A 17,990-nucleotide genomic window follows, 5' to 3' on the forward strand; every position below is an offset into this window, starting at 1 on the left:
AGCAACGGATGCGGACTGCACACGGAGTGCTGTCCGCATCTTTTGCGGCCCCATTGAAGTGAACGGGTCCGCATCCGAGCCGCAAAAACGGCGGCTCGGATGCGGACCCAAACAACGGCCGTGTGCACGAGTCCCTAGGCTACATGCACACGACAGGTGTGTTTTGCGGTCCGCAAATTGCGTAGCTGCAAAAAAACTGATGATGTTCCGTATGACATCCGTTTTTTGCGGACCCATTGAAATGAATGGGATTGCATCCTATCTGCAAAAAAAAAACAAAAAACTGAACGGACACGTAAACAAAATACGTTCGTGTGCATGTAGCCTTAGGGCTCGTTCACACGAACATATTTTGCGTTCCATATACGGGCCGTTTTCTGTGTTCTGCATACAGTCCGTATACGGAACCATACATTTCAATGGGTCTGCAAAAGATGCAAAAATATGAGTCTTGTCCTATTCTTGTCCGTTTTGTGGACAATAGGCATTTCTATAATGGGCCTCCTGTTTCGTTCCGCAAATTGCGGAAGGCAAACGGGCGGCATCCATTTTTTGCGGATCCGCAATTTGTGGACTGCAAAAAAAGGCACGGTAGTGTGAACAAGCTCTTATTGAGTCAAAACAAGGCGCGGCTCTAAACACAGGACAGGTGCAGATCTTTCCCTTACACCTTATGTCTGTGGAGGCTCCAGTCCTGGTTTTGGCTCACAGTCACTGATGGAAATCACTGACCGAACACTGACGTGTGAATGAGGCTTTACATAAGAGGAAATGGGGCCCCTTTTATCAGGTGGTTCATACCATCACTGCTCCTCACACGGGTCAGGGTGCTCAGTCACTCCAATCATAGGGGCAGGACACAGGGCCCCCATTCTCATGATCAATTGGAGTTCTAGTGGTCGGGCCCCCACCGATCTAACGGTTATTAACCATCCAGTGTCCAGGGGATGAATTACTGTCGCTTTTACTGACATAACCCTTTTAACGTTAGCGACTAATGATATGGCTCTGACTGTGGTAAGTAGTGTTACCTCCTTGGTGCAAATGGCCCACAATAGTATCTGCAGCTGGGGGCCCGAGAGGCGCATGTGGCTCCTAAGCTGGTTGGGAAGCACATCTATTAATGTACAGAAATGCTGACCAATGTTCTGCTCTTACCCCAATATTTAGGGCTCATTCAGACGATCATATATTTGAGTCCGCGTCCGTTCCGATGTGGACCTATTCATTTCAATGACGCCACAAAAGATACAGGGAGCACACCGTGTGCTGTCCGCATCGCATTTCCATTCTGTGGCCCTGCAAAAAAATAAATAAATGCAGAACGCACCACAAAACCGTATCGGTCGTCTGAATGAGCCCGTTTTTTGCTTCATTTCAATGGTTCTGCAAAAAAATGTACTCCGTATGCATTCCGTTTCCGTATTTCTGTTTTTCCGTTCCGTTGAAAGATAGAACATGTCCTATTATTGCCCGCAAATCACGTTCCGCGTCTCCATTCAAGTCAATAGGTCCGCAAATAAAACGGAACACATACGGAAATGCATACGTATGTGTTCCGTTTCCATTCCTGCGGAACCATCTATTGAAAATGTTATGCCCAGCGCAATTTTTTCTATGTAATTACTGTATAATGTATATGCCATACGGAAAAATGGAACAAAAAAACGGAACAGAAATGGAAACACAACGGAAACCAAAAACGGAACAACAGATCTGTAAAAAACAGACTGCAAAACACTGAAAAAGCCATACGGTTGTGTGAAAGAGGCCTTACACTGGCAGACTGTCTGCCAGATTATCGCTAATTACCCAACTGTACGAGCAATTGGAATCATCATTTGCCGTCGGCAGATCGTGGTGTGTAATCAGCTGCAGGCAAACAATGATTCAGTATGGGGACAAGTGATGGCACACTGTGGAGGAGAATACTGCATGTAATAGCAGTGGTCTCCTCCGCTGACGAGCAGGCGATTGCCGGGAAGGAATGTTTCCTTCTGACAAACGCCTGTGCGGTCTGCCAGCATAATACTGTCGCCAATTATTTGCTCGTTCATCGGGCAATACAGATTTTTAAGCATGTCTGTATGGGGAAGAGCATTGGCATAACGATCGCTCCTCTATACTGTGGAAGAGATCGCTGCATGTAATAGCAGTGGTCTCCTCCGCTGGTGAGCAGGCGATTGCTGGGAGGAACGCTCTGACAATCACCTGCCTGAACTTTTAATATAATCCAGCTGTTACTGAATATGATCCGGTCTTATAAGAAAACGACCACATTTAAACCAAAAAAAGAAAAACCCGATATATGAAAAGGATAATAAATAAAACGCAAATTAAAGACAAACATTGCCAATACGCCTGTTTTTTGTTGTTGTTTTATTCCAAAAAAAGCAGGCTTGATAAATGTGCCCCAGCAGTGCAGTGTGAACAAAGCCAAACACCACGCAAAGCTTACGGGGCGCGCCATGTATTTTTTATATAATATGGGCACCCATGGATTCATGGCGCTAATTCTCTCTGGGCCTATAAGAGCCACACCTCGATGCACTGCCATGGGGCCCAAAGACATTAAACATATTTTTGAAGAATCTCCACTTGTGTAATTTATTGCATATAAACTTTTACGTTTCATTCTGTTTTTCACCAGAAATTTCCAACCAGAGCGGATGTTGTTACGTTACTGGTGTAGTCAACCGAAATCAACGCAAAGGACGACTTACCTATGAATATGGCTTTATCCCCTCAGATCTCCTCCTGCCAACACCAAACAGGATTTTGAAATTTAGCCATGATTTTTTGTGGATTTTAAATAAAACAGATAAGCTAGAGCCACATAATGCACTGAGATATAAAACATACATAAATACCTCATTATTAGAGATGCCCCGGGATGTTATAAAGTGTAGTAAAAGGCTGCACTTCACTAAGAAGCGTTCACCCACGTGAAAAATACCACTGCAGGCCCAAAGGAAGGCTGACTGCTTCGCCTTCTCACAGATTTGACCCTACGCGGCTGCCGTGGTTGCCAAGAAACACATTTCCAGCTGAGCCGCGTCCCGTTACCTAGGAGACGGAACATGGCTGCCGGTAAGACGGGCGATCCGTGAGGCGAACAGTGGGGTGAGCTCTGGGTTTGCTCCCAAACTCTGCTAATATAGATCTCCAGCGTTTCTGACGATGTTTTACAGCTTATTGGCATAGTTATACCGCTGGTCTGTATATATAGGGCCATACATGTAATGTACACAGGGGGGTTATCTATCTATCTATCTATCTATCTATCTATCTATCTATCTATCTATCTCATATCTGTCTATCTCATATCTATTATCTATCTATCTATCGGGGTCAGCGAGGGTTATATTGTGGGGCCCCCACTCACCAGACCTTTACACTATGTCTCACTGACGTGCCATAAAAGTGATATTTAACCACTTCAGCCCCGCTAGCTGAAACCCGCTTCATGACCAGAGCACTTTTTACACTTCGGCACTACACTACTTTCACCGTTTATCGCTCGGTCATGCAACTTACCACCCAAATGAATTTTACCTCCTTTTCTTCTCACTAATGGAGCTTTCATTTGGTGGTATTTCATTGCTGCTGACATTTTTACTTTTTTTGTTATTAATCGAAATTTAACGTTTTTTGTTGCAAAAAAATGACATTTTTCACTTTCAGCGGTAAAATTTTGCAAAATAAACGACATCCATATATAAATTTTTCGCTAAATTTATTGTTCTACATGTCTTTGATAAAAAAAAAATGTTTGGGCAAAAAAAAATGGTTTGGGTAAAAGTTATAGCGTTTACAAACTATGGTACAAAAATGTGAATTTCCGCTTTTTGAAGCAGCTCTGACTTTCTGAGCACCTGTCATGTTTCCTGAGGTTCTACAATGGCCAGACAGTAGAAAACCCCCACAAATGACCCCATTTCGGAAAGTAGACACCCTAAAGTATTCGCTGATGGGCATAGTGAGTTCATAGAACTTTTTATTTTTTGTCACAAGTTAGCGGAAAATGATGATTTTTTATTTTATTTTTTTCTTACAAAGTCTCATATTCCACTAACTTGCGACAAAAAATAAAAAATTCTAGGAACTCGCCATGCCCCTCACGGAATACCTTGGGGTGTCTTCTTTCTGAAATGGGGTCACATGTGGGGTATTTATACTGCCCTGGCATTTTAGGGGCCCTAAAGCGTGAGAAGAAGTCTGGAATATAAATGTCTAAAAAATGTTACGCATTTGGATTCCATGAGGGGTACGGTGAGTTCATGTGAGATTTTATTTTTTGACACAAGTTAGTGGAATATGAGACTTTGTAAGAAAAAAAAAAAAAAAAACAATTTCCGCTAACTTGGGCCAAAAAAATGTCTGAATGGAGCCTTACGGGGGGGGGGGGGGGTGATCAATGACAGGGGGGGTGATCAATGACAGGGGGGTGATCACCCATATTGACTCCCTGATCACCCCCCTGTAAGGCTCCATTCAGACGTCCGTATGATTTTTACTGATCCACTGATACATGGATCGGATCCGCAAAACACATACGGACGTCTGAATGGAGCCTTACAGGGGGGTGATCAATGACAGGGGGGTGATCAATGACAGGGAAGTGATCAGGAAGTCTATATGCGTGATCACCCCCCTGTCATTGATCACCCCCCTGTAAGGCTCCATTCAGACATCCGTATGTGTTTTGCGGATCCAATCCATGTATCAGTGGATCCGTAAAAATCGTACGGACGTCTGAATGGAGCCTTACAGGGGGGTGATCAATGACAGGGAAGTGATCAGGAAGTCTATATGCGTGATCACCCCCTTGTCATTGATCACCCCCCTGTAAGGCTCCATTCAGACGTCCGTATGCGTTTTGCGGATCCGATCCATGTATCAGTGGATCCGTAAAAATCATACGGACGTCTGAATGGAGCCTTACAGGGGGGTGATCAATGACAGGGGGGTGATCAATGACAGGGGGGGTGATCAATGACAGGGGGGGTGATCAATGACAGGGGGGGTGATCAATGACAGGGGGGGTGATCAATGACAGGGGGGTGATCAATGACAGGGGGGTGATCAATGACAGGGGGGGTGATCAGGGAATCTATATGGGTGATCACCTCCCTGTCATTGATCACCCCCCTGTAAGGCTCCATTCAGACGTCCGTATGTGTTTTGCGGATCCAATCCATGTATCAGTGGATCCGTAAAAATCATACGGACGTCTGAATGGAGCCTTACAGGGGGGTGATCAATGACAGGGGGGGTGATCAGGGAATCTATATGGGTGATCACCTCCCTGTCATTGATCACCCCCCTGTAAGGCTCCATTCAGACGTCCGTATGCATTTTGCGGATCCGATCCATGTATCAGTGGATCCGTAAAAATCATACGGACGTCTGAATGGAGCCTTACAGGGGGGTGATCAATGACAGGGAAGTGATCAGGGAATCTATATGGGTGATCACCTCCCTGTAATTGATCACCCCCCTGTAAGGCTCCATTCAGACATCCGCATGTGTGTTGCGGATCCGATCCATGTATCAGTGGATCCGTAAAAATCATACGGACGTCTGAATGGAGCCTTACAGGGGGGTGATCAATGACAGGGGGGTGATCAATGACAGGGGGGTGATCAGGGAATCTATATGGGTGATCACCTCCCTGTCATTGATCACCCCCCTGTAAGGCTCCATTCAGACGTCCGTATGTGTTTTGCGGATCCGATCCATGTATCAGTGGATCCGTAAAAATCATACGGACGTCTGAATGGAGCCTTACAGGGGGGTGATCAATGACAGGGAAGTGATCAGGAAGTCTATATGCGTGATCACCCCCTTGTCATTGATCACCCCCCTGTAAGGCTCCATTCAGACGTCCGTATGCATTTTGCGGATCCGATCCATGTATCAGTGGATCCGTAAAAATCATACGGACGTCTGAATGGAGCCTTACAGGGGGGTGATCAATGACAGGGAAGTGATCAGGGAATCTATATGGGTGATCACCTCCCTGTAATTGATCACCCCCCTGTAAGGCTCCATTCAGACGTCCGTATGTGTTTTGCGGATCCGATCCATGTATCAGTGGATCCGTAAAAATCATACGGACGTCTGAATGGAGCCTTACAGGGGGGTGATCAATGACAGGGGGGTGATCAATGACAGGGGGGTGATTAGGGAGTCTATATGGGGTGATCAGTGGTTCATAAAGGGTTAATAAGTGACGGGGGGGGGGGGGTGTAGTGTAGTGTGGTGTTTGGTGCGACTTTACTGAGCTGCCTGTGTCCTCTGGTGGTCGATCCTAACAAAAGGGACCACCAGAGGACCAGGTAGCAGGTATATTAGACGCTGTTATCAAAACAGAGTCTAATATACCTGTTAGGGGTTAAAAAAATCACATCTCCAGCCTGCCAGCGAACGATCGCCGCTGGCAGGCTGGAGATCCACTCGCTTACCTTCTGTTCCTGTGAGCGCGCGCGCCTGTGTGCGCGCGTTCACAGGAAATCTCGGCTATCGCGAGATGACGCGCCGATGCGTCCAGGAGGAGTAAATCAACCACCTCCCGGACGCATTGGTGCGTTAGGCGGTCGGGAGGTGGTTAATAGAGCTGCCCCTTTGAATTTCCAGTATGGCTCCAGATATATGGGCCAGGCTTTATAGTCTATAGAGGTTTAGGCCCCTTGTAACACCCGGGGTCAGAGTCGGTGCGGTGTGGAGAGAGACGCATAGTAATGAGGCAGGGGTCTCATTTACTTACAGGCTCGTATTTGGGCTGACGTTTCCGCAAACGTGTTCCGGATTTCAGCCACGATGTTTGGCCCAGTTCACATGAGACCTTTGGATTCCAGTCCATTTGGGAGACAGAGCCAGAACCCTTCGATCAGGCTGGTGAGTACCAATTTTGGCGCAGATATTGATGCGGTTTTTTCGACCAGAGATTGACTTTAATGGAAATTTCCGTGCAAAATCTGCACCAGGAATGAGCTGTTGCTTTCTTTTCCCTCAACGTTGATTATCAATCAGTGCGGCAATTTTTTTTTTAAAAATGCACTGTATAAATTACGGTGTGGATTTTCCCATTGAAAACAATTGAGTTTGTTGGAAAACGCACCAAAACTGCCCGTGTTTCAACAGCAAAGTTCACTCTGCGTCACAGGCGGATTTGTTAAAGATTTTTGATGTGGATTTGTAGCGGATTAAACCTTACAAAAAGGCCTCATGCACACAACCGTTCCGTTTTTTGCAGGTCCGCAAATTGCAGATCCGCAAAACACGGAAGCCACCCATGTGCCTTCCGCAATTTGTGGAACGGAACAGGCGGCCCATTGTAGAAATGCCTATTCTTGTCCGCAAAACGGACGGCCACGGAACGGAGCAACGGATGCGGACACAGAGTGCTGTCCGCATCTTTTCCGGCCATATTGAAGTGAATGGGTCCGCACTCGAGCCGCAAAAACTGCGGCTCGGATGTGGACCAAAACAACGGTCGTGTGCAGAGGTTGGAAATTTGCTTTGCTTCTGCTGTAAAATGCTGGCGATTTGTTCACTGCAGGAAATCCACAGTGCATCCATCTCATGTGAACATCCCCTATGAGTACGGGCACATGAAGCGGGTCCACTGCAGATATTAAACAGCGGAAAATCCAGAGCGTTTCTCTGCAAAATCAGCAGATTTTGGTGCGGAAATGCTGCACCAAATCCACAGCGGAAGTCTACAACATAGATTGATTTTCTGCGGATTTAAATAGTAATAACCTTTATTTATATAGCACCAACATATTCCGCAGTGCTTTAAAGGGGTATTCCCATATAAGACAATGGGGTCATATCGCTAGGATATGCCCCTATTGTCTGATAGGTGTGGGTCCCACCACTGGGACCTGCACCTAGACTGAGTAGCCCAGAAAGTTATGGAGGACACACTGCGCATGTGAAGCCGTCCTCCATTCATTTCAATGCGGCCGCCGAGAATAGCTGAGCGCTGGCTCGGCTGTTTCCGTCGGCCCCATAGAAATGAATGGGAGCGGTGGCCACGCAAGCACGGTACGCTCCCATTCACTACTACGGGGAGAGCGCTTACTGGTGGCCAGCCACCACCTTCCTCACTCTGTTCTCGGTGTAGGTGGGGGTCCCAGAGGTGGGACCTACACCTATCAGACAACGGGGGCATATCCTAGCGATGTGCCCCCATTGTCTCAGGTGAGAATACCCCTTTAAGGTTACATGCACACGTTCAGGATTCATGAGCGGAGAATCCGCACTAAAATCCGCAGGTGTTCGCAGGCAAATCTATGCGGTCAATCCGCATCAATTGGTGCGGATTTGCGTGCAGATTCGGTGCGGATTTTACAAAGTGAATGAAGAAAATCCGGTCAGGAAAAATAATATAAAGTGACATGCTGCAGATTTTAAAATCCGCACCGCAGATCAAAATCTGCGTGGAAAAAATCCACATCGTGTGCATTGAGAATTTCAAATTCTCATAGAATACAATGTACATGACCTACGGTGCGGATTTTCCGCACGCAAATCTGCGCCGAAAATCCGCACGCAATCCTGATCGTGTGCATTTAGCCTAAAGGGGTTGTCCAGCTTTAAAACAATTTTCCCCAGCCCCCCCCCCCCCCCCCCCCCCTCTCTGCCAGACTTGTGGAGGGAAGTGAGCTTACCTGCTCCCCACCATTGGGTTCTGGCTTCTTCTGTTCACCGCGAAACCCAGTGCCATGCCACTTGTGGGACACGTCACCTCAGCAGCCAGTCATTGGTTGCAGTGGCACACGTGTCCCCCGTCCACTCCAGAAGCTGAGAGGCAGGGAACTGGAGCGTGGCAGACAGAAGGAGTCAGAACCCAGTGGTGGGGAGCAGGATAGTATCTTCCATGCACAGGTCCAGCGGTTTCTGCCAAAAATTGTTTTTAAGCTGGAGAACCCCTTTAAAATCCTCGCTGCAGGTCAAGTTATAAGTGGATATAAATGCTGAAGATTTTCTCAGCATTTGCACTATGCGTGGCCGTACCCTACAAGAGGTCCGCGGGGGGCCGACACAGCAACATTCCCCCTATTACTATAATTAGTATAACTAATAAATGAGCTCTTTGCACTTTGTGTTCTATATTTCTCCCATTCTATGTATCACAGAGACACGTCTCCTCCGAGGCTCAGTCCCGGTCGCTCATACGCAGGAAGGTCAAGGAAAAGGACAGCGTCTTGGGGTTCGAGGTGTGCAAGTGCCTACACTGGCAGAACTGGGAACTAGGAAAAGAGAGCACCAAGAATCTTTCTCTTAAAAATGTGCGACTTAGAACCCAGAAGATAAAATTCAGGTGATAACAGGAAGAGCAATAAATGGTGACCATATCCCCCTGGTACTTGGAGACGTCAGGTATATTCACACACGGCAGATTTATCGCAGAAATGAATGCAACTGTGTATTCATCTGAATAGAGGCTGCAGACATGCACGTGCTTGCCACCAATATATTCCCATTCAGATAAATGCAACAGATTTTCACCTGCAGAAATGTTCCATGTGTGAACTCCCCCTAAATACCCACCTGGGTATTTAAACGATTTGGAACATTTTCCTAAAATACCTGATAAGGACTGAGGCTTCATTATCTCAGTACAGAGCACTGGTTCCCATACAGAAGCTTTTATGAAATTCAGCTGCATGTTACCACCACTAGGGGGCGATCTATTGACTCTTTCTGTTCACATTTCCATCATTTTTCCTTCAGAGGAGCAGAAACATGGAAAAAACGGAGTGCTGTATCTGTCTTATGATGGGCAGCAATGTTGCCTGACGGACCCCATTCACTTATAATACAATCCGTCAAATTCTACCAGTTTTGATGGAAAGAATAACATTGCATGCTGCTGACAGTATCCCCTGATGGAGGCTCTGAACCGAAATGTGAACTGAGGCTCAAACTACATTCCCAGAACAATAACGCCCTTATACTTGGGGTCCCCACAGTAATGGATCCTCGGAGAGTCGGGACCCCTGATCATGGTCACTCTCATGCTTGGTGTTGTAGATAAATAGAACAATATTTGGCTGATATCTGTTTCAAAGGGCTTGGATTTAAAGGCTATGTACACCTTTGGCTGTAATTTTTTTTTCATTATTGCATTGTACTCATTTTCATCTAAAAACTATTTTTTTTAAATTGGTCTTTATAAAAAATATGGCATCCTGACATGCTGCAGTAGCACCCTTTGGATTTTCTCTCTCTTCCATCAGTTGGGCAGCTGACGGGCTCCTTATCTCTGCTCTCTGACATTATAAACACTCATTATAACTCAGTCCTTATCTTACTGATAAGATTGTGGCTTAAAAATGTTTTTATGACCTCAGTAGTTTAGAGATGAGGGTTATTAGATGACCGGCACAAATTGAGAGTAAAAAGTACATTCACACAGCTAGAAAAACAGTTAACCCCCTGTGACAGAACAGCTGAATATTTTTAGTAAATGTCAATTGAAAAAATGATTTTTAGCCAAAAATGAGTAAAATGCAATCATGAAAAAAAAAAAAATTGCCTCCGAAAGTGTACAAAGCCTTTAGGCTACCTGCACACAGGTGTGGGCTGTTTTGCAGAAATTCTGCACCAAAATCCACACGTGTTACTCGCGGATTTGATGAGATTTTGCAGCAGATCTCAGTGACCCTTCCATTTAAAAGAGTGATATCTGCCATGGATTTCAGAATCCGCCCAGCAGGCCAATTTCCGCACGGAAGAAAAAAACAAACTATACATGAGATTTGTCGAATCTCGCACACTTTGCTGGTACTGTATTACACTCTGGTTTTTCGCAGGAGAATCTGCATAAAAAAACCGCACATAATCCACAACGTGTGCAGGTAGCCCGAAGGGGTTTTCCAGGAGTTTAATACCGATGGCCTACTCTCAGGTAAGGTTGTCAATATCTGATCAGTGGGGTCCGACGCCCAGTACTCCTGCTGATCAGCTCTTTGAAGAGGCTGCGGACCTCTAGGGCAGTGACATCACATTCGTCAGTCACATGGCCTATGCGCAGCTCAGTTTCATTCAAGTGAATGGGCCTGGGCTACAATATATAGCATTGTGCTATGAGAAGGCCGTAGCAGTCACCTAAGCGCTGAGGTCCCTTCAAAGAGCTGAGCAGCAGGGGTGCCAGGAGTTAGACCCCCAACAGTCAGATATTCGTGACCTATCCCGAGGATAGGCCATCAATAGTAAACTCCTGGAAACCCCCTTTAAGAACGAAGACACTCAGATGGCTCTCAGGGGCCCAGGATGGTAGTTCAGTAGGGCTTGGGCTCCACATATGCACAGTGTCTTCCAAAGGTCATAGGAACATTGCAGGATAACCATGACCACAATGTTTCCCTATGTGAAAAAGCATCACAAGCTCCAGGACTTGCTACTCGGTCAGAGAGATGGATCCTATCAATCTATAACTAAGACTGTAATAACCAGATGTTCTGTCCGTCCCGCAGTCCTCCCGTCACCACCTTCTTCAAGACTCTGTTCCCACAGACCATGACACTGAGCGCAGGAACGTCCTTTTCTCTGCCCATCACATTCCGACCCCTGGAGAAGGTAGGACTTGCTTGCTTCCTCAAGTTCCTGATCGAGGTCTTGCTTGTCTTGGAAATATTTTATTTATAATTTAAAGAGGACCTTTCATGGGTCCATACTTTATTATCTAGGTAGCAGGACATGTAGGGCATACATGGGGGATGTCCCTGCTCTTACTATTATATCTGGGCGCCTCCGCGACATTGTACCGTGTTGTAGCAGCATCGGAGCACCGGGGAGGAGACATCAGCTTTTCTCCCTGGGTGTTCCTTCTCCCTGGCTGTAGCGCTGTCCAATCGCTGCGCAGAGCGTCACAGCCAGGGACAAAAAAAATAATCACCTTCTCCCCGGCTGTGACGCTCTGCGCTGCAGCCAGGGAGAAGGAACGCCCAGGGAGAAAAGCTGATGTCTCCTCCCTGGTGCTCCGATGCTGTTACTTAGCATACAGCGCGGGAGAATGTAACGGGGGCCACAGCGGGCGAACGGAGCGGCGCCCAGAAATATTAAGTGCAGGGACATCCCCCATGTATGCCCTACATGTCCTGCTACTTAGTTATGTGGGGATTCGCTCTGGTAGTTAGGACTAGCGGATGCAGTATAGCGGCAAAGTACACAGTTCATGAATCAAACTGCGGTGTTTATTCACACATTGGTGTATCACAAAACGCAGATGGCTTGGTGTTTGTTCACACACAAGGAAAGTCCATAAACAATAAAAGTCAGCTTTTATCCTGGGTGTTAATTCACACCCTGTTAGCCGTTCAGCCTCATCAAGTCCATAGGCGGCCTGTTCGCCTTTAGAGGGGCCTGGGTCCTCCAGCCCGGCTCAAACCTCAAATCCCAGCAAAGCCCTCAGTTCACAGCACACAGACTCCTGAGCTCCACTGTCAGAGGGAGGTATATCCACCACACCTGGCAGTGCTGGCTGGTTTTTATGCCTGGCAAAACCCGGCCTGGAACATGGGGAGTATTTACCCACCCAGCACTTTGACTACTCTAAGTAAGAGCCGTCCCGGATCAGCTATGACAGCCATGCTAAATCTCAAGGTGTCAATTAGCAATAGCTGCTGCTGACACATTAAATACCGACTCTTACTTCACCGAGGCCAGGTACCTCGGTGACACATACCTTCCATTCACCATGATTCCAGGTACCTTCTTACAGTTTAATATACATAGCCAACAAGAAAAACATTTTCACAATTTGGCGTACAAATTACTGTTCTGTCATACTGCAGCGTCTGCGTTTCCGACAGTTTATTATTTTTATAGTCTCATTTACCAACCTATTTTGCTATTTAGGAGGCATTTGCACCTTGTTTGTCTAAGGCCTCTTGCACACGACCGTTCTGTTTTTTGCGGTCCGCGGATCCGCAAAAGAAGGAAGCCCCCCGTGTGCCTTCCACAATTTGCGTAACGGAACGGGCGGCCCATTGTAGACATGCCTATTCTTGTCCGCAAAACGAACAAGAATAGAACATGTTATTTTTTTTTGCAGGGCCACGGAACGGAGCAACGGATGCGGACAGCACAAGGAGTGTTGTCCGCATCTTTTGCAGCCCCATTGAAGTGAATAACGGAAACACTACTGAAACAAAAAACTGAAAAACTGATCCGTTTAAGACGGACAGCAAAACCATACGGTCGTGTGCATGAGCCCTTACTTTGAGACTAATTTTGGAGTTGTCTTCGTTTTGCACCTTATTTCCGATGTATTTATGTAGGTGCGCCTTTCTTTGCATCTGAATAAGGCCTCTTGCACGCAAACGTTTTTTTTCCATTTCCGTTCAGTTTTTTTGCTTTCCATATACGGAACCATTAATTTCAATGGATCCGCAAAAAAAATGGAAGGTACTCCGTATGCATTCCAATTCCGTATTTCCGTTCCGCAAAAAACGGAATGCACACGGATGTCATCCGTATTTTTTGCGGATCCGTTTTTTGCGGACCGCAAAATACTGAAAAAGACCTATTGTTGTGTGCAAGAGGCCTAAGGCCTCTTGCACACAAACGTTTTTTTTTCCATTTACGTACCGTTTTTTGTGTTCCATATATGGACCGCATATGGAACCATTCACTTCAATGGGTCCACCAAAAAAAAACGGAAGGTACTCTGTATGTCTTCCGTTTCTATATTTCCGTTCCGTTCAAAGATAGAACATGTCCTATTATTGCCCGCAAATCGCATTCTGTGGCTCCATTCAAGTCAGTGGTTCTGCAAAAAAAACGGAATGCATACGGAATGCATCCATTTGTCTTCCGTATCCGTTACGTTTTTGCGGAACTAGCTATTGAAAATGTTATGCCCAGCCCAATTTTTTTTTATCTACTTACTCTTTAAAGGGCTTCTGTCAGCCCATTAAACCGTTTTGTTTTTTTGTTAATATTAATCCCTACACTGCGAGCTCCCTATACATAAGCTAAATATTCATTTTTGTTCAGTAGATTTTGTTAAAAAGCTATTTTTATAATATGTAAATTACCTTGCTACCAGCAAGTAGGGCGGCTACTTGCTGGTAGCAGCCGCATCCTCCTCTCATCATGACGCCCCCTCCGCTGTGTGAGTGACAGGGCCAGGGAACGGGATCGTTCTCTGCTGGCCCGGTTTGAATTCAAAATATCGCGCCTGCGCCGTACCTGTCTTTAATCGGCGCAGGCGCACTGAGAGGCGGCCGCTCTCTCGGCTGCTCCATCCTCAATGCGCCTGCGCCGATGACGTCACAACTACACCCGGCGCAGGCGCATTGAGGATGGAGCGTCTCAGTGCGTCTGCGCCGATTAAAGACAGGTACGGCGCAGGCGCGATATTTTGAATTCAAACAGGGCCAGCAGAGAACGATCCCGTTCCCTGGCCCTGTCACTCACACAGCGGAGGGGGCGTCATTATGAGAGGAGGGTGCGGCTGCTACCAGCAAGTAGCCGCCCTACTTGCTGGTAGCAAGGTAATTTACATATTATAAAAATTGCTTTTTAACAAAATCTACTGAACAAAAATGAATATTTAGCTTATGTATAGGGAGCTCGCAGTGTAGGGATTATTATTAACCAAAAAAAAACAAAAAACGGTTTAGTGGGCTGACAGAAGCCCTTTAAACCTTATTGTATGCTTCTGTTTCCGTTTGCGATCTGCAAAAAACAAATGACAAACAGAAACCAAACGGATAAACAGAACGACAAAATGGAACGGAAACATTACTGAAACAGAAAAACGGATCCTACTCCACTCCTGACCAGGCTTATTCTTCCCATTAGTTTTTAAGGGGGCAGTTGTGCAATTATTTGCATTAAAAGAGACAGAGTTAAGACTTTTTTCCAGTTATTTGCGCAAACCAATGAGACAAGTCTTAGTGAATATAAACCTGTCTTACAAGAAAACAACCACTAGAGGTCAGACCTAAACCAAATACGATTAAGCTGATTTATTAAGTGATCAGAAATTTGAGGCAATTTAAAGAGAGGAGTTTCAAATACACCAGTCTTTCTTTACTCCTAAAAAAAAGTTGCGTTAATTAAACGTTATACCCCCATTCACTCACATGTATCACATTCAGTCAGATGAGTCCACCTCCCTTACAACCCATAGGTCTGTAGGTCACTCAGCAGTGATCTCCTTCCCCAACCAACACGTTGATATCTTTTCAAATTTGTATGAGGATTTCCTATTTATATACAATATCTTATATAGTGGAATATACACAGACGAGTCCCATTATTCTGACCACTTCCTACTTTCGAGGTCAGCAGCATGTGGCTCATGAAGGAAGTCATGTATGCTGAGCTTGCTCGGTGGGTATATAAGCTGTGGTGAGCTGGCTCGGTGGGTATATAAGGTGTGGTGAGCTGGCTCGGTGGGTATATAAGGTGTGGTGAGCTGGCTCGATGGGTATATAAGGTGTGCTGAGCTGGCTCAGTGGGTTACTAAGTGGTCACTTAGAAACTTGATAACTTCAGAACGAAAATACTGTAGTGGAGACACAGTGATGAAAGGTACCAGCCATCACCTTACCTTTTACAGAGGCTTGTCTTACAGCGCCATCTTGTGGTTATAGTTAGAAACTGTGTCGAGCACAAAGTTCTGCTACTTTCTAATACTCACCAGCCAACCTAGGCATTTCTATAATAGGCCTCCTGTTCCTTTCTGCAAATTGCGGAAGCCACACGGGCGCCATCCGTGTTTTGCGGATCCGCCCAAAAAAGGCATGGTCGTGTGAAAGAGCCCTTAAGCAGAGATCATGAAAATGGTGGGGAGTTGAGCCACAGTAAATATCCTGCAGATAACCTAAATGTTTGTGTACAGCACCTTGACTTTTGAGCATTTTTATAGTGTTTTGGTAGTGCTTTGGCGGTTTTTATTTTGTACATGCATTTTTCAGGTGTTTTTCTAGTCTTGATGGAAAAACATAAAAAAAAAAAAAAAAAATGCTGAGGAAACAGTGTGTGATTCCAGCCTTCTCCTCAGCCTTCTCTGTAGCCCATTTTGACCATTTTGTCGTCTTTCTATTGGCTGTAAATTGTTAGCGGGATTATGAAGACGCAATCACTTTTGAGACAGAAGAAGGCAGCTTCTCGGTGGCTCTTCGTGCGACCCTCTCCCGCCACGAGCTGCTGTTTCCCGAAGAGCTCAGTCTCCCCACCTGCGCCGTCTACGACACCTCAGAGGCCATATTTGTCCTGCGCAATGTCAGGTAAATGATCACGTCCTCCATCAGGTATCTGCACAACAACGCCCCTTGATGCATTAGTAACTTTCTACCCCTCAGTGACTTGCAGACTCTGTTCCGCTGGGATGTGCCCGGGCCCTTCCTGCTGATACCAGCCAGCGGCGTTCTTGATCCCAAGTGTGAGGTTCGGACCAAAGTCATATTCCAGCCACAGACTGCCCTCGTGTATAATACGGCTGCTACATGTCACTTTGGTGAACGGGAGGAATATAACAGGGTCATCCAGTTCACTGCAATAGGTAAGAAGCAGCGAAACTGAATCTGACTGTATGTGATGGAGCTACCCCTGCGCAGGGTACATGGATAGCGTGCATTTAGATACTATGCCAGTTCAATGCCCGTCCTGGTTACCTTCCTCCAGGGGAGTCCTCCAGTAAGGACCCGAACATGATACTTGATGCATCCCATACACTCCATCATCTGACAGCAGAGCAGATTACTGGGATCTATTATTTTTAGGATATTTTATGAATAATGGCTTAGTGCATTATATGGGTGCAATAACACCACCGAGGACCATGATGAAATTAAAGGGATTGCACATAATTAAGAAGAAAAAGCACCCCTTATGTCCATGGACTGTGATTTGTATTGCAGCTCATATCCATTTAATACCCCTTTCACACGAGCAAGTTTTCCGGGCGGGTGCGATGCGCAACGTGAACACATTGCAGCCGCACTGAATCCTGACCCATTCATTTCAACGGGTCTGTGCACATGAGCGTTTTTTAACGCATCAGTTCTGCGTTGTGTGAAAAACGCAGCATGCTCTATAGGCTACATGCACACAACCGTTGTTTTTGTCCGCATCCGAGCAGCAGTTTTTGCGGCTCGGATGCGGACCCATTTACTTCAATGGGGCCGCAAAAGATGCGGACAGCACTCCGTGTGCTGTCCGTATCCGTTGCTCCGTTCTGTGGTCCGCAAATAAAAATATAACCTGTCCTATTCTTGTCCGTTTTGCAGACAAGAATAGGCAGCAGTTATATTAATGGCTGTCCATGGCGTTCCGCAAATTGTGGAACGCACACGGATGCCATCCGTGTTTTGCGGATGCGCAATTTGTAGCCATATTCTGTGTTTTTTCACGCAGCCCTGGACCTATAGAAGTGAATGGGGCTTCAGTGAAAAATGCATTGTATCCGGAAGAAAGTGCGGGTGCGATGCATTTTTCACGGATGGTTGCTAAGAGATGTTGTTTGTAAACCTTCAGTTTTTTATCACGTGTGTGAAAAATGCATCAAAACGCATTGCACCCGCGCGGAAAAAACAGATTTAGACAAAACTGACTGAATTTGCTTGCAAAATGTTGCGAGTTTCACTGAACGCACCCTGAACGCATCCGGCGCCAATCCTTCACGCACGTGTGAAATGGCCTAATGGGGTTTTCCAGGTTACTGATATTGATGACTAAGGGCTCATGCCCACGAACGTAAGGGCTCCGTGCCCGTGCTGTGGACTGCAAATTGCGGTCCACAATGCACGGGCACCGACCGTAGGGCAGCCGCATGCAGATCGGGGACCACGATCCGCATCCTACGGTCCGCACCGCAAAAAAGTAGGGCATGCACTACTTTTTTGCGGTGCGGAGGCACATACAGTAAACCCACAGAAGCATTCCGTAGTGCTTCCGTGGGCTTCCGATCCGTGCCTCTGCTCCGCATCTCCCAGATTGCGGACCCATTGAAGTGAATG

The 17,990-nt window shown here is 46.3% G+C and overlaps 1 protein-coding gene across 1 annotated transcript in view; it reads left to right on the forward strand.

Moving 5' to 3' along the window:
* The first annotated feature begins 3,096 nt into the window (after nt 1-3,096).
* Nucleotides 3,097-17,990, forward strand: part of CFAP65 (cilia and flagella associated protein 65) — a 50,825-nt gene continuing 35,931 nt past the window's right edge. Inside the window, exons 1-6 of the mRNA XM_044304232.1 lie at nt 3,097-3,123; nt 6,772-6,900; nt 9,150-9,334; nt 11,493-11,595; nt 16,093-16,259; nt 16,335-16,534. Coding sequence (XP_044160167.1) covers nt 6,823-6,900; nt 9,150-9,334; nt 11,493-11,595; nt 16,093-16,259; nt 16,335-16,534 — 733 coding nt within the window. The 5' untranslated portion in view covers nt 3,097-3,123; nt 6,772-6,822. The remainder of the gene's footprint in view (nt 3,124-6,771; nt 6,901-9,149; nt 9,335-11,492; nt 11,596-16,092; nt 16,260-16,334; nt 16,535-17,990) is intronic.

This window comes from Bufo gargarizans, chromosome 8, assembly GCF_014858855.1.
Source record: "Bufo gargarizans isolate SCDJY-AF-19 chromosome 8, ASM1485885v1, whole genome shotgun sequence".
Classification (NCBI taxonomy): domain Eukaryota; kingdom Metazoa; phylum Chordata; class Amphibia; order Anura; family Bufonidae; genus Bufo; species Bufo gargarizans.